General features: G+C 42.8%; 1 protein-coding gene across 1 annotated transcript in view; it reads left to right on the top strand.

The window, feature by feature from the left end:
- ptprsa (protein tyrosine phosphatase receptor type Sa) overlaps positions 1-22,196 on the top strand; it is a 219,463-nt gene that overhangs the window by 105,757 nt on the left and 91,510 nt on the right. The window contains exons 4-6 of the mRNA XM_079158092.1: positions 615-760; positions 3,033-3,174; positions 21,762-21,950. Coding sequence (XP_079014218.1) covers positions 615-760; positions 3,033-3,174; positions 21,762-21,950 — 477 coding nt within the window. The remainder of the gene's footprint in view (positions 1-614; positions 761-3,032; positions 3,175-21,761; positions 21,951-22,196) is intronic.

The following is a 22,196-nucleotide window of genomic DNA, read 5'->3' as shown; positions in this document are numbered from 1 at the left end:
GAGTTTGCTACTGTGCTGATAATATTCAGATTCCACTCTCCCTATGGAGAGATCTTTGAGCTACTAATCATCAGCACCTTGGTTGGCACACGATCAACATATAAATTCCCAGCGTCATGATTTACACACAGAATTGCACAGCACTGAAACTAGATGAGGAAGGGCACTCTTCTTTATTTCAACCTACGTGTGTACTGCAGGGGGTGATTCGGGTTGACGGTGTGGTCCAGTGGTTAAAAAAGCAACTTGATTTGATGTCGATAGGTCATTATGGATAGATGGTGAGCTGTCGGTCTGTTTGTTTGTCTGTTCTGAATGTCTGTCTATCTATTTAGTTTGTATCTCTCCAAAGCTGAACCCGGCTGTCTCCCATTACATATCCAAGACTTCGCTCTGCTGAAGAACAGTGTGTGTGGGTGCAGAGTGAGAATAAGATGCAGAGGGGCCTCGGAGAGAGGAAAAGTGTGGGATTGTGTAACATTACAAAGAGGTGCACTCGTATCCGTGTGTAGAAATAGACATTTGGTAGTCTGTCTTTTCGGAAGTGTATTCACTGAAAACAACTGCGCGTGCTCATGTCTTTCTTTCTGTCTGTCCGTCCTTGTCTTCCCCAGCATCACCACGGTTCACTAAAGTTCCCGTCGACCAGATTGGCGTCTCGGGGGGCGTGGTCTCCTTTGTGTGCCAGGCGACAGGCGACCCCAAGCCAAGGGTTAGCTGGAACAAGAAAGGCAAGAAGGTCAACTCCCAGCGTATAGAGGTGAGTCAACGAGGCCTGCTGCTCACCGCTGTGAGGGCTGTGAGGGCAACTTTATTGTCGCTGTCCCGTACCACGTCACTGAAATGTCATGCAACACTAATACATCACTCTTTTTAACCTTTATTTGCAGACATACACTTTTTTTTCAACGCTGCCCTGCACTACTTTTCACATTACAGGCACATGTTGCAGTTAGAAAACACAAAACATGTTTTTGTTTGCTTTCTACACTCACGGTTTTCACAAATAGTTCTGGACAGTCCAGTCTTTTCATGCACTGGCCTCTCTGAAGGTCCACCAGTGGCTACAGTTGCCCAGTAACGCAATGCAGAGCCCTCCCATTCCTCCCTGTCTGTCCTCTTTGCACTTGACTGACTTTGTCTCCGTTGTCACTTTCTTGTTTCCAGCACTGGTTCTTTTTCTGCATACCGCCCTGTCTGTGTGAATGCATGTCTGTGTGTCTGTGTGTGTGTGTGTGTGTGTGTGTGTGTGTGTGTGTGTGCGTGCCTTATTCATGATGTTTGTTGTTGAGTTCTCGGCAGGCGTCCCAGATGGCATCTCTAAAAGTCTTGATTGATGCTCAGTGTCTCTTAATTAAAAAGTTGCTTTCGTTAACGTCGGCGGCGCACAGAGATAGACATGCACACACTGCAGCATGAAGACAACCACAGGGGAGGGGGCTAAAAAAGCAAAAAAAAATAATGACAACAACATCAACAGGGGGAGCAGCAGCGTCTCAACAGAGGACAAAATAAAAAGTTGCGTTTGTACGTTCCTTTCTTCTTCATGCTAAGTGGGAAACAAAGCCAAGGGCGTGAAGGAGCCCGCCAGAACGGACGCTTCTCTTCCTCCGTTTAGCAGAAATGAAAAAATTAGCAAAGGGGTTTTTGAAGTAGTTCTGATTTTTTTTTCTCCCACCCCTGTTCTTCCCTCTCGACAGCCGCTTTGATATCGATCACGATGCCATGCTCTGCAGTGTTTTTAGCCTAATTAGTGGCTCAGCCCTGAGATGTGCAGCAGTGGAGCAGCAGGGCTGCTCACGACGTGCACTCGTACCTCAAAGTCATGCTTCGCTCAGAGATCTCAGCACTGAACCCTTCGTTGAGATGGCGTAAGCTCCTCTAAGGAACGATCGATGTTGGAAGAGGAGGTTTGCCGTGAGACCGGCAGACAGGCTGACCATCTTCTCGAACATTTCACCCAACTGAAATTAGACAAATTCTAGCCATTGACGCAAGCCTTGTGTTTCTGCTTCTTGCTGCAGGATACATGGCTGTTGATGTGTTTTTCAGGACCTATTATGTCAAAACTGCCGTTCTCTCAGCCACTGGCATCACATTTTGAAACATAGACACATTTAAAAGGTCCCTATTAAAGTTGTGCTACTGTTTGTAATGAGGAAATTATTACATTTGTTTTGATTGATTAAATCAAAAGATAAAAACTTTATTGGCAGGTCCAGACTATTTCAGACGTACTTCATTGATCTTGACATTTAAAACATCCCAGTGCTGATGTCCAGTTAGGTAGAAGACTGTGTGGATTTACATTTTCTTCGTCATGCTAATACTGCACTTTGCCATGTTTTTTGCTCTACTAGAATGATACATATCTTTAAAAACTCACATTTAACCAAAATGACACCACTTTATTGTGGAATTGATGGAAAATGCCTTATGTTGTTAACGTGAGTAGCCCACAAAGCATATTAATGTTTATGTAATATTTATTTGATCATAACTACAGCTTCTCTCTATTCAATATTCTCAGCACATGGTGCGCGAGTGTTGTCTGATTTGGGTTTTAAGAAGCACTTTCAGCGACGGGCTTTACAGAGAACAAAGAGCATAATTACAGATAGAAAAGAGGAGACGAAAACAGAGAAAAGAGAGAACATCACACGCAAAAATATCGGGCTGGGTTGGATTGTCAAATCAAATCAAGTTTTTATTGTTCCACATTTTACAAAGCACACCACACAGTCCTGGTACTAGGAGCAGTGAGCAGCCACTTAAACCATGCGACTTTACCTTTACCGTGCCGGGGAGCAGTCTGGGGGTTCAGTGCCTTGCTCAAGGGTACCTCGTTCATATGTCTCTGGTTTTGGGTCAAGTTTCTGATACATTTTGACTTCTTTGTTAACCTAGTTGCGTTTGAAAAAATAATAAAAAACTCATCCCCCAAGAAAATAGCTTACTCTAGCGCTCTATGCTAATACCAAGTTAAGTTCAAAACTGTCTAACTTAACCTTGTTGTTGACTCTGCCCAACAGACCATTGAGTTTGACGAGGGTGCCGGTGCCGTGCTCAGAATCCAGCCTCTCCGAGCGCCACGTGACGAGAACATCTACGAATGCGTTGCTGAGAACAGCGAGGCAGAGATTACTGTCAACGCCAAGCTGTCCATCATCCGAGGTGAGTCCTGCATTATGAAACAGAGTGCAGAGGGCTAACCACAAAATGTATCATTAAAGTGGGCGTCCGTGAGCTCCTCAAGTTTTTTAAGATGACATCTTGCCTTGGAGTTTTTGCCACTGAGTGAGGGCTGTACTTTGCTTGGAGTTTCTGTACTCTAGTATTTGTCTGGTAAGCCATTTTGGCTTTAGCCGGAGAAGCCGTTCAGCTGGGTCATAAGTTGCAGATAGGACTCTTCTACTGATGTGATTTTATTAGATTTTGGCACATTAAACATACAAAGATTGTCTTCTTGTGTACTGATACTACTGCATAAGCTACATCATTGACATGAATCATCACTCGAGAAGCTTAATGAATACATGTGGAAATGTGGAGGATTATCTCTTAAAGCTTTTGTGCAGACGCCTGTCACGGCCTAAAATAGACTCGTACTCACAGCAAATGGACGGTGTGAAGGCTGTTCATCAAGGGTCCATCAATGTAATGGAAGTAATCAACTGTCCATTCATTGAAGAGCTGAACCTCTATTTGCCCATGATGAAAACCCATAAGATCCCTGAATGAAAAGAAAAAAGATTGATTGGTCACCCGCACACAGTCAGGGCACAGTGGTGGACAGATGTGTTTGGAGATGCACACAGGCACATTCTCACAGATAAACAGGTGTGAAATAACAGCTAATCTTTGAGGACCTTATTAGTAATCTGCTCCTATAGGTACAAGTTTAGATTCAGCAGAGATATTATACCATTTGTTTAGCTCTGGCTTGCTTAGAGGACATAGAGGACGGTATCATAGGCAAGCAAGCATGTGGTCGCACACTCCCGCTTTCGTCTCTATCGTTCTACCTGTCTCTGTCTGTCTCACATAGACACACGCACACACACACACACACACACAATCTCTTTTCTTCTGTTCTCTCCTGCCGCCATCTGCCATGTTTCCAGGGCTGGATGAAGCTGAGCTATTGCTGGCTGGCTGGCAGCACACGAGCTAGGCCTTCTTGCCTGTCAAATCCACAGGCAGTGCGGTGGGGTGGGGTGTTGGACCAGGGATTGGAAGCCTGGCCCAGCATCCTGGGTTAGTTATTGTTAGCAACAAACCCCCCCACCCTGGAAGCATGCTGTTGGGTGCTGGGGGGGTGTGAGTGCCTCAGGTGCCCTTCAAAACTTGATGTACAATTTGGATTGTGGTACTTAGAATTTGAAATGACATGTGCGTTCCCATTTCTACTCGTGCCATACATTGATGTGCATTGAGTGAGCAGGTAGCAGTTTGGTGCTGCACTTAAGGACTTCTGATTTCTAGGATCCTTGAATCTAAAATGTCCTTGCAGGATCATGTTTGTAGCTTTTATATGGCGGTACATGACCCAAAAGGAATCACGCTTTCAGCCTGCTCAAAACAATGACATTAAATCATGTTTATTAAACATATGCTATTCACAGTCAAAACCCAATTTATTTATGGGGAACTGTGAAAATCATGTCCGGAAAGTCCTTCACAAAGAAAGAGTGGACACATACAAACAGACTGGAAACAAGAAATTGAAAACAAAGAACAAGCAGAACAAAGTTTAAACTACAAGCCCAGGCTTGTGCACGTCAGTGTGTGCAGTTGTGTGAAAGAGCACAGGGCATAACCCAGGGCGGTCCACAGGAGCAGAAGGAAAATGAAAAGTTATTAGAATCAGCCCGACAAGGTTTCCTCTAGAGCCCAGAGGAAGACAGCATCGTTCAGGCCCAGGCAAGACCCGGCACTGAAGGGGGGGGGGGAGTGTGAGGATGGAGGTTGAAGGTGCGAGACGAGCAGCAGAGGTGGAGAGCAGTACGTTCCTTCTGTTCTCCATGTTTAATGAGGTCGGGTCCCCCTGCATTAACCCAATAGGAAGGAGATATGAAAAGATATAGAGAGAAAAATAGAAAATATGGGAGAAGAGACGGTTCAATTCATCGGTAGAAAGTGAGAAAACGATTGAGGATGAATTTAGCGAGAAAATGCAAGTAGTGATGTAAGTAGAGCAAACCAGAGGGAAAAATAGGTGAAAACAAAAGAGAAGCGTTGGCCAAAGATGAAGGGAGACAAAGGGGAGTGCTGTGGATGAGTGGCAATGTAGAACAGGTGAGGAGGACAAAAGCCGAACCTTGGGTTCTTGGAACAGGGGCAAAGGATTATGGGATATGGGACAAGGCACAAGGGACACATCCACAGTAAACAGAGGCGTTGTGGTGTGGGATCTGGAGAGGCAAAAAAATGGGTCACCACGGTGGCTGACTTGGCCAGAAAGCCATGGCATGCATTTATGAGGAAATACAGCCCAATGCACACACACTCCCAGTAACAAGTCGAATTACATCGTTAAACCAACATGCATGGCTTATACGACAATGTCTGTGTTTACATGGACATGAAAAATTCATTCATGAGGCTTATCCCAGGTATGATCATATTGTGGATTGAATATTTACATAAGCGCAGAGTAATTGGGTTATTCATATCCCCCGTATAAATGATACATCTTAGTATCCCGGTTCCTAATTACTGCGTTTTATTTGCGCAGGCGCTGTGATGTTTACAAAAACAAACCAGAGATGAGAGCGACTAAACACTACGCAGTACATTTACGACAATTTTAATTGCTTATTTCTTCTCCGCTAATATAGCCCAAAGAACTTCAAACACAGCCTCTTTTTATTCTCGAAAGATAAAAGTGTGTTTTTCTTTGTCGCTCCCGAAGTGAGGCGCTTTTTGCTGTCGCCATTGTTTGTATTTCTGTTGCATCACTTGGCTGAAGTGGCCCCTGCACAGGTCGTTGTCGGCGCTCAATAACCGGAATTAGGCGTATACATGCAACAGTATCGCGGTTCCTTTCGGACTTCTCCAGCTGAGGTTTCTCATCTACAGGATAAGGGCTTATCCAGGTTTCTTAGAGGCTTCAAGATAGGATTTGTACATGTGCAAACACATAAACGGGATACGGAAAAAAAAAAAAATCATAAATAATTTAATGTCGACAAACTCATTGTAATGTACACACTTATTATCAAACGGTCACGGAACTCCCTGAACCCATAAATGATCATTAATACTCACGTCGTCCATATGTATATATGTATAGTCACTGCTCAGTAGCACACATATACACACACAGAAGCGTGCAGTTTTTTTTTTGTCACGGCGCAAAATAATTGAATAGGAAAATGAACACGTGTACACTTCAATGCTTGGCAGCACTGATAGAGATATGCGCACGTACAGCAAAGATACACACAGATACCGTCGATGTGCATGCACGTCACCACTTTCAACACTTAATGTGCTGACACTAACTTTCATTTGCAAAAAACATGTACACATTGCAGGATACAGACATTCTGTTGTCTGTGTTCGTGTGCATGTGCGTGGATGTTTTTGTTGGTGGCAATGGAAGGGTGCATTTAGGATCGACTGTGACACCTCCTTGCTCCACTGCCTCAGCTGAATACCTAAGATGGGGGCCATCTGGCTCCACTAAGACTTGCACACAGTCCTCTGGGAGTCCTTGGCGAGGGACTGACAAGCGTATGAAGCACACTCTTGAGATCTGACTCGACTTGCAGCTTGCTCTGTGTTTTTTTTGTCTTTTTTTTTCATGGGAACATTCTTTTTCTGTTTTTTTTTGGATTTGCCTGTTTTTTAGAGTGTCAAAAGGACGGCAAAGTTGCCACTGGGATACTGTCAGCTCATGCTGTTGATCACGGGGAGTTATCTCGACTGCTGCAGTCTTTAGTTCTGTGATTACTGTTGCAAATTGATTCTCCCCCTTGGCATCCCAACGAGCAAAAACTGTGATTGATGAGATTTGGTCTCGTATTCTTTTTTTTTTTCGCTAAAGAAGTTGTGAATATGATGTTTCTATGCGTGTGTTTGGAAAACCCACCGTTCAGATCACAGTAAGGTTTTAACATTTAATAATCATGTTAGGTGATTTAAACCTCAGAGATGAAGCCATGGATCTGCAATTTTTAATGAAGTGACAGTCTGCTCTGGGCTCTTTGAACCATCAGGCACCAGAGACTCACCTCTGACACACACACAGACACACACACACACACACACACACACTCAGATCAGTTCTCTGGTCTGGCTCTGTGTATGCCAAGTTGCCAGTCTGGTTGTCATCCACAGCACTGATTTAGTTAATATATATTTGAAGTGGTCCTTTAGTTTCGCCTCCAACCCCTCCTAACTTCACCCCTCCTCCTCTTCTCTCTCTGGCGAAAGCTTCTTCTCGAGGATTATTTGTTCGACGGTAGAGTAGACACGGGTAAATGTCAGATGGGCAACATTTACATATAAAACCAACACCTGCCAGGGCGGATGCAATCTCATGCACACCAGACTTTGATCTCGGCTTTCAGTTTACAAATGTTGGCAAAGAGAATAGGATACCGTGTCGGATTTGGATTCGGCCATGTCAAGCCATGTTAACAGGAAATGTACACCAACTTCACGGTTTATTATGTTGTTTGTACAAGTGGAGTTTTGTTTTCTAGCTACATGTGGATTCAGGTCAAAACAAGCTGCATGTGCCGCTTCAATTGCGGGTTTTAAATTGACTGACGACTCTGCCCATGCCACCCTGTGCTGGTCATGTTCGGGTATTACAGAGGGAGTTGGGGCGTGGCGCGCATACTGTTTGATCAGGCTCTCTGCTAAATGGCCGCTCTCTTGCGAAGTAGCGGGTAATGATGAGTTTTAATGGGCTTCTGGATCCCGATTCATGAACAGTCTGTGCACAGATCAAGCCCAGTGAATTCTAGACACCTCTTTTTATGGGAGAAGGGGTGAGAAGGAAGGAAGGGGGGGGGTAAAGGGTGTGGGAGGCAGACGGAGGTGCAATGATGAGATGGAACAAAAGTGTGCGGCAGCAAGAGGGAAGAAGAACTGGAGTGAAAGTTAAAGGGACGGAGACCAATCAACCTTTCAACCAGTGCTGGCTCCGGGCCAAGCCTTAAGACATTCTATTTCCTGTCTCCACCTTGGCTTTTTGTTCTCCATCTACCTTTCTCTCTCTCTCTATTTCTCTCTCTCTCCCACGATATCTGTACCATTATGTTCTTGACTCTCTCCTTTATCTCTCTCTTGCCCAGTCCTTCTCTTCTTTCCGTCTCTACCAATCTTCTTTCTTTGTATTTCACCGGCTATGTGTGTGAGAGAGAGAGTACAGCCTGTTGGAGTGGACAGCAGGCTGGAGGGTGATGTATGTAATGACTAGTGAGCATGTGTGTGATACAGCCATTTATCAAGTGGATTATAAACATTCTGATGTGTTTAATAAATGCACAGTATGTCACAAAACCGCAGACCATCCTGCATACCGGGCAGAGGGCTTTAAGTCCCTCAAGTCCTTTTGTAGACAAAAAAAAATATTTTACCTAAAATGCTTTTGCAAATCTGACAAAAATGAATCAAAATTGGCTTTGAAATCCTTGGATGCTACCTCAGCTAAAATGAGCAATACTAAGGAGAAGATGGAGAGAGGAGGAGGACAGAAAGGGAGAGACAGAGGTTGGAAAAGGTACGCCTCACATAACATTAGGTTATGTTACGAACGGTTCTCATCTTTACAGCTTTTAGTGTATGTTTGCAATCAGAGTTAAGGAAGAGTGGGATTTCTCCTTGCGTGTGTGATGCAATCCCATTTCAAAATTGTTTCAGATTTTAAAAGTCTGAGCCCAGGCTACGACAGACAGGAAGAGACAGTTTGAGAAAGGAGATGACAAGAAGAGGGAAAAATAGAGAAAACCTCTCCTCCTTGCTATTCATTTCATCAGTATTCCCTGTGCGTATCTAACAAGCACCAGCACAAATACACATTTAGGTTTGTGAAATATTCCCTCTGAGTCCATTCGTGACCCCTTGGGGTTTTTGTAACCTCTTAAAGCTACATTTTTTACATTTTCTCACAAATATATGGGTTGTTAAAAAGTAAACTCTTCTCTCCTGAAACTTACTCTTTGCAAATGCATATTTTTCAGTTTTTTTTACATTTACATTTTTCTTCTGCATTGATTTGTCCGGGGTGAGTTTTTCTTCTGGCTTTTCCCTTTGTAGTGCTGATGCTCTGCTGATTTGGTTCCAGAGGGTTGAATGCTTATTTTTGTTGGTGTTCAGAGGAAGAGGTGAGTCCAGGGCATCAGTCAGGCTGGATGAAAAATGAATAAGACACATAGTGAAACATGAGCAGGAGTGTGCATGTGTATGAGAGACAGAGTTAGTTGTGTCACAGTGTTTGTGGTGTGTTTAAGTCTTTTTTCCTGTGTGCGTGCGCGTGTGTGTGTGTGTGTGTGTGTGTGTGTGTGTGCGCGCATGCATGCATGTGTGAATGTGTGTGTGCGCGCGTGTGTGTGTGGGAAATAAGGAGAGGTAAGAGAAAGAGAGCCAGCAGGCAGGCAATGGCTACCCTGTAATGAGACAGTGAAGAATAAGCTTGGCAGTATCAGCAACAGATCTGGCTGTTCTTCCTCTTCCTTGCTGCCTGCCTCTGAGGTGATCTTTGCCCCCTTCCACTCGTCTCATACACCTATAGCAAGAGCAAGACAGATAGGGGAGGATAAATGCAGAAAAGAGTGGCAGGAAGGTGAGTAGAAAAGCAAAGAGGCAGATGGAGGAAAACACTAGAAATGCTGGAATAAAGATGAAGAAATTGGTACCATTCCTATTTTCTTATTGCACTTTTGTTGTACTTACTGAGTTCAAGGCAATGAGTCAATGGTCTCCAGACATGTAAGAAGAAAGAAGACATGACTCTGGGAAGAGAGCCTGAGATCCAAACATACCTCACATGACCGAGTCGACGCTGAGCTAATGCAATGTACTCTCTCAGTTGTTTTTGCCAACTGCTTATCTCTAGCTTGTCCCTGACAAACAAGTCAATTCTCATTCCCACTCACCGCCTCCACCAGTAAATAATACATCCGAGTAGCACCCATGAGTGCAGGTTACCGGCTCACAGTAAACCCATTCTTGCATGAGGCACCTTTTTTTTCACTTGCAAATGTTAACCGTCTGCTCTCCTTTTTCGTAAAATCACGATCACGTCAAAACAGCTATTTTTGTTCCTTTTTTTTGGGACTTTTCTTATTCTCTTACATTTGATGAGGATTATGTCTTGACATGATCATGATGTAATGGTGCTCATGAGGTTCTACTCCGTGCTTTGTCGGGATTCTCTAACTGTTATTGGTGTATAGTAGAGGGCAGGCTTGGCACAAACAACAACAAAAATAGGCGGATGTTGACCAAATGTAGAGCCCTCATGCCCCAGATCTCTCATTAAGGCTTACAGAGTTGTTTGTTTCTTCCTTAGAAGTATTTCTTTGCTTTCCTTCAGCGACTCTGGCACTTCCTTTCCACACGTGGAAGATCTCCCAACACACCTTTGACCCTTTTCTCCCCCTGTTCCCCTTCATACCTCCATATTGGCATTTGTATGCCTGCCAGACTATTGCCAGCCTTCTATCTTTCTCTCAGGTAGAAGGAAGTTTGCTCCTGAGGAAATTCACTCAGATGCGAGTTTATGGCCTCGGAATCCTTTGATCCTCGGAACCTGTAATGCAGTAATCATGTGTGATTGAAGGATGAAGAAGGGGGACACAAGCTGAGCGGTAGCAAGAAAGATAAAGGTGAAAGAGGGAGAGAGAAAGAGATGGTGCTGATGGAGCGGGATAAGTGGAAGAAGCTTGCCTCTAGCCAGGGTTGGCTGGCTCCTGAACCTTCGCCATCAATTTCATATAATTCCTGCTCAAGTAGAGTGACCTTGGCCACCCTAGGCATCTGGCCACAGCCAATATAAGACACTAGGGTAGAGTAAAAAGGCGAACAAAAAGGAAGAGATGAAGTGGCAGGGAGATGGAGAGCAAGGGGCAAGCAAAATAGGAGTACGGGTCTGGCTGATTTGTTTACTTCTGGCTAGAGAGTTTAGATAAATAGATCCTTTGACACAGCAACGAGTTGGCCAGGAGACTAAATTGAAAAATCAGGGTCTCCGGGACACTTTTACAACGATAAGCACTCACAGGGCTGATTGTCCTGGCGCCTCGCCCTGTGCCAGTAGATACCCCTATGTTTCCTCCCATATCCAGTCATTTTCCTTGATGAGATACAGATAGTGGCAAAGCAGAGTAGTTTCGTCATTTTTTTTTTAATTTAGCCATAGCCACCTTCAATGTGTACGGTCCCAAATATGACGAATGCCACTTTATCTGATGGCTGTAAATTCAGATTAAATTTCAAAGGGCATCACTGACATGATGTAACACTCTACATAGCATGCCAAAGCATAGATACATGTTGCAAAGTAATCAAATCAATAAAATAAACTTAAATACAAAAAGTCCTACAAATCAAAAGTTGGTTGGGACAATACCAATAGGAAACAAAGCAGAACTAACAACCAACCAACTGCATTAACAATGTATGGGCGATGTTCATTTTCACTCCCTGTCCTTCAGGTTGTGGCAGGCAGCAACGTTGGCTGCTGCCAGCTCACAGCTCTTAGTATCCTCCTCTGAGAGCTTTAGAATATGTTGGGTTCTTACATTTAAAATATATATATATATATATTTCACTTGTGTTTTTATATTTCTCACATTTGGTAGAGAAGTGTAAAGCTCTGTGTATATATAATAATTGAAATGTAATGTAATTGAATTGATTTCCTTTGTCTCCACTCAAATAATTAAAATAAAATTCATTGTTACATATATGTTGACTTGCTATTTGTAAGTCAACTTTGATTGAAACTATTATTTAGAATTCTTGCATCATGCTTTTCATTATATTTCATAAAATGTGTGGCAGTATTTTGATCTTGGTGATTTTGTTGGATGACTGAGAATCCGTCCTCGGTAATTCTAGCATGTGTACATGCACATATTCATATTAGTGTGCAACTGGACATTTTTTTTAATTAATCTGATGAGACAATAAAAATAAAATAAAAATACCAATATTAATAATAAACACATTTTGGAACAGTACATATTTAAAATATAAGATGAGCATGTGGAATCTAACAAAAACTCAATATCATTGAAATAATAATATGCAGGTACCAAATCAGCAATCCAATCTCCTAGAATTAGTGGAGGTGCTCCACACTTAAGCATGAGAAAGAGGTGGCTCCTGTGGAAACAGTGTGACTGACGACCCTTGGAGTGGCCCAACTCATGCATAAAGAGGAGCAGAGGGATATGGCCTGGACCACCAGCTGCTTGCATATGCATGAGCCACCAGCCCAGGTGACTGAAGTCGTACAACGCGGAGGTCATGCTGTGGGCCCTGCAGGATTGGCAGAGTTGAAAAGACTTAGAGTCCTGCATGCTTCACAAGTGCCGTGCCTACGCTTCCTGCGCTCAAAGTTGGATGGCAAGCTTAACCGCGTTATTATTACTATTTCCTCTATGATGAAACGAGTGTAATGTGTAATAAGTCTCAAACTACTATTATACAAGACAATGCATGATCAAGAAAAATATTCGAATCTTTTAAAGCCCAAGACTTGTTTACATAATTGTTCGAGCATTGCAGTTGTGAGTGAGATGCACTTGAGACGAATTGAGAACAAGAGTGTGAAGGAAATAGCGTTCAGAAAGAGGCCAGTTGGAAGATGCTGTCCACGACCCACAAACCCATACACACACATGTTCTGTTACAGCCATCTCTTGAAATGTGTTAAAATGTCTGTGTGAATGGTGGGCGTCATTGTGTAGATACATCTGAAGGGGAACATGTTTTTTGTTTTCCTTTTGTACACTTATGACCTTTCATTTTCCGAACATTGACCATCCACCAATTTCTTTGATAATGACTTATTTATCCAATATTTCAACTCGTCTCTCCCTGGCGAAGGCCCACATCCTTTGTGACCCTCATTGCCATGCCCGCGCTTTATTGCTGCCCCTCATATTCACGAGTGTTGATCTGCACACCAAAGGTGCCTCTAAATTAGTCTCTAGTAGCTTAGTGCACTGAGCTACTGGCCCAACCAGACAATTACCTCACCCCAGCCCCACACACTCACCCCCCTCTCCAAAACCTTTAGCAATTACTGTCGGTCTTGTTTTCAAGTTTTGGTATTTGTTTGGGTTAGATTAGTTGCTTTGGCAGAAACGCCACAGTACAGCAGTTCAGCCCTCTAAATCCGTGATTGTTTTGGCCCAATGTTGTTTGGGAAGCTTAGAGAGGCCTTTGCTCTACATGTCAGGAGTAGAAAGTCTTGAATTGTACACACATATGTGTATATATATATATATATATGTGTATGTATGCGTGTGTGTGTGTGTGTGTATTTCAGGAGAATAAAGCTGAGCTCTTCTTGTGATTGAATGAGATGCCATGCATTGCATTCTCTACAACAATTCAACAACAGAAGCCCATTTTGAGAGGCTTGCACAGCAGCATTGCCGCCCACACCGTGTGTTAATCTGACGTCAGATTTCAAGGTGCCCACTGCTGCACACACAAACTTGAATAAACACACACTCACACACTCAAAGCCACCCACCCCTAAACCAGACCTGACTGGTTGACGTTTCTTTTCGATGAGGCATTTCCTTTAATGGCTCCGGCCTCCCCTGGAGTTCTCCTGTCTTACCCCGGACGCCTCAGCAGCCTGACGAGCGAGAGAGAGAGAGAGAGAGAGAGAGAGAGAGAGAGAGAGAGAGAGAGAGAGAGAAACTTCCAGCGGTTGAGCCGTTGCCTTTTATGTTGTTGTTTTTTTGTTCCACCTCTTCTTCTTGCGAGCAGAGAATCTTCTGAGCTGTCCTAGACAATTACTTGTCTCTCTTGTCTCTGCTGTGTCTATCATGGTGGCTCACCACATCAGGGAAATGGCCTGTATTTTATGTTTTACCATTGAAGACAAGACCCGGCTTCCAGCAGTTAAATCCACAGGGCAAAGACAGCGTTTCAGTCATGAAGAAATTGTCAAAACTCCTTTTCATCAGCTGTAACACATTAAAAATGAAAATGCGTTGCAATTTCGGTTCACGAGTTTTAATGAAAGTAATATATTGTTATAATTCAAATCTTAAATCTTGATTCAAGATTTCATATTTTTGCTTCCAATTTTATACTGTGAGTTTTGAACTGCTCACCAATGAGACTCTGTGCAGACAATGGTGCAGCAACTCAGGCCAGTACCACTATCTTAATAGGTACATGCAATGCATGAGTCCAATTGGGCAATGGTGGCCGAAAGGTGAGAGAAGCAAAGCGTGGTGACCGCAAGATTGTCAGATCAATCCCCCAGACCTCAGGATAAATACCTTAACCCCATCTGCTCTGGTGGAGCTGCTCATTGGCCAGCAGACCAGCAGATCAGACTGTTGTTGTACTGGACAGCTTCCAGGTTTCAATGTACTGGACATCTTCCAGTTGTGAATGTGTAACTGTGTGAATGTGATCAGGGCGTTCCTGGAAAAGAGCTCTTAGTGAAATAAAAATGATTCACTTTCAGAAACACTGCCTGCAGCAGCAGCAGTGTGCTTATTTGAAAATGTATCAGCCAAGTGGTGTGTTGGTTTATACGGACATGGCCTTCAAATCTAAGAACAAAAACATACAAATCACAAAAGATTGAACATGGTGTAATTCCAAGCAGAAAGAATGTATTATTTCCTTTAGTCTTGAAGAGCAGGATGTTATCTGTTTATGATTTCTGTCTAGTGTTATCTATAAACAAGCTTTCCTTTTCTTGGTTTGGTTCCTGGTGTTTACCATCAATTCCCCTCTTCTTCGATTCTTTTGGCGTTTTATATTTGACAAAGCTGTGGTCGTAACTGCTGCTTGTGCTTTTTTGTCGCCCTTTGTTCCCTACAATATCCCCCTCTTGGCTTCTATCTTTCTTTCTTTGGAAAACAAGCTGTCTGCTTGTTAGCTCAGCGGCGCTTTATGAATGTGTCCTAATATGGGCTCAGAATTGGAGGTGGTGTGGAAAGTATTTGCAAATCGCCAACAGTTAGAACTGTCAGTGCAGTCACTTTGAATGCCAGACCAAAGTCACTCGCATGTTTACATTTTCCCAGTGTAGCTACTTAAAATAGGGTTAAATCGCAAGAGTCAACGGTCACTTAATGGAACACCCAGCTGCTTTGGAAATCAAACCTGTGACCTTATATATAATACTTACAAAAAATAGTCTGAAACAGCTTTAGAGACCTACAGGGTACATAATCATCACACAGTTACCTTAAATATACCATCCTATGGTCCAAAAGCTGACCCAACAAACTCATTTCGCGGTTCGATAAGCAATGCTGCAAACTTCTGCCTTATTTTCAACGTCCCTCCCACCTTTTTCAGTCTTGCTGTCTCACTCTCTATGTTTGTCACTCTTTTCCTCTGTCTGGTCATTCAGGCTTTTTCCTCTCACGCTGTATTTCAGAGATTTGGATGTAAATGTTGCCCTTGGTGGCTAGATGTGCTAGGTGTGGAGAATACCAATGGGATATCAGACGTCTTTCTGGGAACAGAGCACGGGGGTAGAGGTTGAGTGCTTGCTGTATAATAACCATTATTCAGCTGAGATGGCTATCCAGAGAGGGCTATCGGTGCTGGGGCCAGAGACACTGTGATTAGATTTCCCCTGTGTTGCTATTCTTCTCCGTCCCTGGATCTTTCTTTGTCACTGTTCCTCTGTCTATCGCTGTGTATTTCTCAAACAATCCCGATGGCTATAGAATTCGGGGAATGTGAAATGCGAAATGAATGTGAAAGATGCATTGAAGATAGGGAAATTTCAGAATGTTCTTGAACTTCCGTGTTGTTTGGTTTGAAGCTATACATTTGGCTTTTATACCATAATCATAAATTACCATCTGTCAACCACAGACAAGAAAGCTGCTGAGTGAAACAGACCCGTGTCCGTATGGGATAAAAACCACACACCTGGTTTCACACTTTCTTTTTTAATAGCTGGAGGCTTTTAGCTGCTTTACTTCACGGCACCACCAAGTGCAGAAAAAAACAGATTGATCTCTTCCACAACATGAAGAATACAAGTATATGGTCCTGAACAAAACAGAGTGTCCAAAATACAGTTGTTCCCCAGCTTTACTACAGATCTTCCCTCTTAACACACTCTTACTCCTCTCTGTTCTCTGGCCTGAACACTTGTGGCTGTGTTGTGGGCGCAGAGCAAATGAAACTGTACTGTCTGTATAGCCAGCAGCTGGGACTGCCCATTAGTTAAATATCTAGTTGTGTGTGAACGAGAGTATGCCATTAGTATTCTTCACCATCTTCCACTATATTTATCATCCTCTCTCTCTCTCTCTCTCTCTCTCTCTCTCTCTCTCTCTCTCTCTCTCTCTCTCTCTCTCGCTCTCTCTCGCTCTGTAGCTTCCAATCTTAAACTCTGTTTTCTTTTGCTCGCTCACCCTGTCTCTCCCCCAGCGGTCCCTCTGTGGTATCAATGCACAGACCTGCTTAAAGCCTGTGTCTCTATGCTGTGGCGCTGGGTAATCAGTTAACCTGATTAAGCTGCTGATGAAATTAAATCATTTCAGTAAGTGAAAATAATAATATGAGTAATGGGTGCGGGGGATGGTGGAGCACCCCAATGCATTTGCTGCAGTGCCAGCCAGTCAGGTTTTACTTCTCTCTCTCTCTCTCTTACTATAGCTCTCTCCTCTCTGTAAGATAATTGATGGCTCACAACAAGTGCCTTTGAAGCCACTGTATCAGACATTTTGACATCACATAAAAATGAATGACATGTGCGGTATTATAAAATGAACGTCGTATCTTAACCAACACTCAGACTTACACTCCCAGGGTTAGTGATTCAGTTGCCTGTGCAGCTTACACTGTAGAGCAGAGCACCAACACACTGGGGTTAAGTGGCATGTGTAATACTATATAGCAAATTGGGTAAAGCATATTAACAGCATTTGAAAAGTCGGAGGTCTTATTCTTTGTGTCGGTCAGTGGGTAGAGAAAAGCGCTACGGTTAAGTGCTCACTGAGTAGAGATTAAGTTGGGCATGCTATTCATGGCACTGTATTACATTGTATTTGCAACAGATGGTGAATAGTTAATTATGCTGTATCGCACAGCAAGTTTCAAGTTTGTACTATTCATCAGTATACTTTATTTTGGGAAAAGTGCCCACTAAATGTGTTTTTTGATCACAAAGCCCTTTTGTACAGTGCTGTATGACCCCCTACATACAGTTATAACTATACCAGGCAAACAATTTTGGTTTGATAGCAGTAATTCACTTGGAATAGGATTAGGCAGGAGAGTTAAATGAGTCTAAAGGGCAGACCTTTTAAGAGGGCCACACTTAGCATGATAGAAAACAGAATGCAACAGCAGGCATGAGTCCGCAGATCAACAGCCGGGCAGTGGCTATGCTAACCAGAGGCTGATTAAAGGCTTTGCACCTGTCACTTGTAATGATATTAAATGGTGAAGTGCAGTTAAAGACAATTATGGATAATGATGGCACTCAAGCCAACCCAAAAAGAGAATGACACAAATCAAAATCCAGAAAAGGTCAACTGCAGCCTGTAGGTTTAGCTTTGGAGTCATGCTGAGCCAGCCAGCTGTTGCATGGAGTGGACATGTAGTGCTTGCCGTCACAGTAACCCTAGGCTGCTGTTTTTCCCCTTGCAAGATGTGAAAGCCTTTTTTCAAAGACATATGCATTGAGCAAGTTGCGATGTTTGAAACTTGGTTGAATAGTTCTTCAATGTTGTAAACATGTTTTCTGCAGATGAATAATTTTTCATCGGATTACCTACAAAATGGTTTCTGTTGTCTTTGCAAGGCCTTTGTCATTGCTGCTATACATCACAGCAGTGTAGAGGACCAAACTGAGCTGCCCAAATGCCAATCATCAGCATATGCTGACAAGTATGCGAACACTGACCAATTTCCAAGTCAATGGGATGCTACAAAAAGGCTTTTGTGCCGCTTCAATAAGGTAGGCCAACAAAGAAGGACGGTTGCATGCCGGGAAGAGAAAGATTCCCGTTAATCAACCCCAACTTGTCTGTTGAAACAAAAGTACCTGTGGAGTAGTCAAGAGTTTCTTTCTTCTTTTGTAACCCAAAGAATGAGGCTTCTTTTGATATCTTTAAAATTAGGAAGATGGTCATCAGTTTTTTCTTTGTTCATATTTTAGCTTCAGCATTTACACTGTAATAAAGAAAATTTGAATGTGACTCAATGTGTGTGTCGGTGGGCTAAAACAAGAACAAAAAAACAAAAAAATCAAAAGTGATGTGGTACTTTGAGAATTCTTGGCACACTGCAAGGTGTAACTGCAGCATGTGTCTCGTGGCTCTATTGTAGGATGGTTGTTGGCATGAGTGGCAAAGCCTGCTTCCGGCAATAAACAGCAACGTTGCCGTTGACCAATATCTCAAATGCGTCAATTCTATTTGTACTGTGAAGATTTGTCATCACAGAGAACCCCCAGTACGCATCATAGAAATGCAATTGCAAAGCCATTATAGGAGACTGGCCCTTTGGGAATTCTAGGATACTATCAGCCCATGTCATTGGTCGCCGTCTCCCCTCCACAGTCAGGCTGGCTAACCCTGAAGTAACACTCCCTCGATGAGTGATCTATTTATTTTTGCATGGCCGCCTTTATCGACTCAGCCTGTAAGCTTCAGGGGGAAAGATGGTATCAGATTCTATTCCTAGGCAAGTAAGTAATCGGCATACATGCCGTTTATTCAGGAATGGCTGCCGGTGCTGTATCAGGTCAGAACAGCTGTATTGATAGTATCATAGCTCCATGAATCCCTGCTTCTTGTTCACTGCTGTTTTGGTTGGTTTGCTTGTTTGACCACCTTTTTCTGCCATCCCTTGCTCCTTAAGGTAGATTCCCTTTGTCAATTGCCTAATTTTATGTGTCTCAAATTCACTTACTCTGTGTATTTTTCCAGCTTCATTATTGTAGTCCTTGCAGGCCTCTGTCTACTGTTTTCATACCATACAGGCAGCGTCAACGTGACGCAAAGCACTGAAAGGCCTTGGCAAAATCAGATACATCAGATATAACACCGATAGAACAGGCCGTTCGCATTACAGATCTAGCTGGAGGAGTACGAGAGTGCAGCACCTTTTATGGCAACTTATACATTGATCATTAATGACACGCAGAAGAGGGAGTATATGAGAACATATTGTTCTGTCTTGTTCTGAGGTTAGTAAAGTGATGTGTATAAGCTTGTCATTGATTTCTAAGCTTCAAAGGAACTTGGTGTAAATAGATTATGCATGGATGATCATAAATAATCATGGAGAGGACACAGCATGGAACCTAAAAACGTGTAAATGAATGTACCTCTTTGAACCTAGCGATGAAATATCCACCGCGCTCTGCTGATGGTAGCCTAAGTTAGTAACCTCTCTGGACTTATTTCTGAGAACCTCTGGTTTTTCCTTCTTGTCATTTATTTTCCAAGATTCAACATTTTGAAATCACATATGAACTCTAAGTGTTTTTATCTTGGTGACTAAAGAATAAAAGATTTAAAAATGTTAAGATCAAATCAATCCCTGTACGAAAAAAGGGAAACTTCCAACCGGCTTTGTATCATCGCACTGTGGATGGTATGTGCAAATGAACGATGTTCAGCTTCCCTCCGTGTTACCGGCACCTAGAACTCCCCCTTAATTGCTGGCGAGCGTCTGCTGGATGACGCAAACACACTTACCACCCACATAACAGCGATACAAAGCCGGTTACTAATCGGCAAAGCTTCTCCTTAAAGGCAGACAGACCAACCCTTCCTTTTGATTATTCGTCTGACTCAACTTACTGTCCCAATTTACCATAATTTAACACTCCCCAGGTGTCGACTACACCACGATGATGTCTGCAGACTGGATATGAAGTCATTGGCTCTCTAGATTAACAGTGACCTCTGCTGTGCCACTGGCTAGCATCTTACTCAGTCAATCTTCTCTAAGTTGTAATGTGACCGTGGGCTTCTGATGCATATTACAGCTCAGGGTGCTTACCCCAAAGGCTCTCATCATCTAAGAATGAGTCACAGCTCTGGCTCCAGCCGGGGTAGATGTCAAGCGATTTGGCCCAAGGGACTAATTGTCCCAAGAGAGCCGTGAGCGTGCATAAGGAGAACAATGACCACAGAGCACACTGCACTGTTGTGTCCTTTCAGTGAAATAATTGCTCAATCATGCGCGAGTATTGGCTGCAAAGACACCACGATCTTTGCTGGCTAGTGTGATGGTTCTTGAGTAAGTGTGGCAATAACAACAGTCCAAGAGGCTTAAATCGTACCCCTCCACACAACCCTTGCACCTTTACTGCCAGAGTGAAATCTGACTGATTACATCTCTCAATTGGTATTCAGGCCTCGGCTATTGGTGGTTATAGTGTGTCTCAATCGAGTGGTGGTTTTTCAGAGCTCTGTGTAACCACAAATTGACTTGAGTGTCATTTGTTTCACCGAACATGGGGAAACTAGATGGGGAAATTGCCGGGATTACCAGGCTTTCCTTCCGGTATTACTTTTCACTCTGTTGTCTCCTCCTCTGATCTTCTGTTTGCATTTAAAGACATTTATTTACTACTTGTTACACTGAGAATATGTGCACGGAGTCAGTCTCCTTCTTAAGGGCATTCAATTATGACAAATGATTCTGAATGGAAAAGCTAGTTGATAGTGCGTATGCGGTCTGTGAGTATCTGGCTACAGAATGGTTTCTCTAACGTCGTTTTCTGAGAAAGAGAGAGTCAAGGAAAGCACAATCCCTGCTTTTCCTGGTGTTTGTTCTTAATCCTCGCTGATTCCTCAATGTAGCCCTCTTGGAGAGCCAGATTCTTAATGAAATGCAGTTTACATTTTTATTCAAGACGTATCTTCTCAATTGGTTTATTCATGTGTCTGGCTACTTTACATGGCTAATCTTGCATTCCTAAGGTGCATTTGTCTTATTGGTCAAGGGTACATTGGGATTAGAAAGTCTCTTGAGATAAAGAGAAAATGTTGCATACAGAAGCATGATTGGGCTTAGTAGTCAGCCTGTTTAGTTTAACATTTTTAAACTAAATTTGGGAATGAGATTGTATGATTTCAAGGTTTATGGCAACATGGGCTCTATCCCAATGTAATAGCCCATGTATTAATTCATGGAAAATGATTGTAAGTACACTGAAGTACACACAATACTGTGTCCAAAAACTTACCTTTTGACATTCATTTTGTCTTAGTTTTATTAGGTTTTCCATCATGTTAATATAGAATTACTATTCATAATTGGCATATTTAAAAAAAAACACAGACACACAAAGTATCTTATTGCTACAGTTGCATTTTATTTGTGTAGCACACTTTCTAATTACAAAAATTACACACTACACATTTAGCAAATGGTCAAAATGTCACCCCTAGCCAAGTCCTACAGCATAAAAATGTATTTTGCCGTTTTGTTTTAGTGAAACTATTGTGTGTCATAGCTTAATTTCTAGCATAATGTAAAAGTGTGCATACGGTTTACAACCACTTTGAATGATAGGACTCACACACCCTCTGTTCCTGTTCTTTTCACAGAGGACCTGCTCCCGCCAGGCTTCCCTAACATTGACATGGGCCCTCAACTCAAAGTGGTGGAGCGCACTCGAACAGCCACCATGCTCTGTGCTGCCAGTGGCAACCCTGACCCAGAAATCACCTGGTACAAAGACTTCCTGCCCATTGACCCCAGTGCAAGTAATGGGCGAATCAAACAGCTACGCTCAGGTAAGGAAAGCCCAAGCATTATGTTGCTTTCTTTTTTCACCTTACTCACTTGAAGATTCCTCTGGACATTTTTGGCACAACTCAATATATTGCTTTGAAAACAAAAACAAATGTATGTTGACCCAACTAAACTTGTGCATTCACCATGTTTAAAGCATGAGGGCAATGAGCATGAGCTTTGAGCCTTTGTGAATGATTTATTTTTAATTCATTTTATTTATATAGCAGTTTTTTTCTTCTTAATAA

The sequence above is a fragment of the Pholis gunnellus genome, assembly GCF_910591455.1.
Source record: "Pholis gunnellus genome assembly, chromosome: 4".
Taxonomy (NCBI): domain Eukaryota; kingdom Metazoa; phylum Chordata; class Actinopteri; order Perciformes; family Pholidae; genus Pholis; species Pholis gunnellus.
Note: the sequence above shows the minus strand (reverse complement) of the source record. Positions and strands in the feature narration are given on the sequence as shown.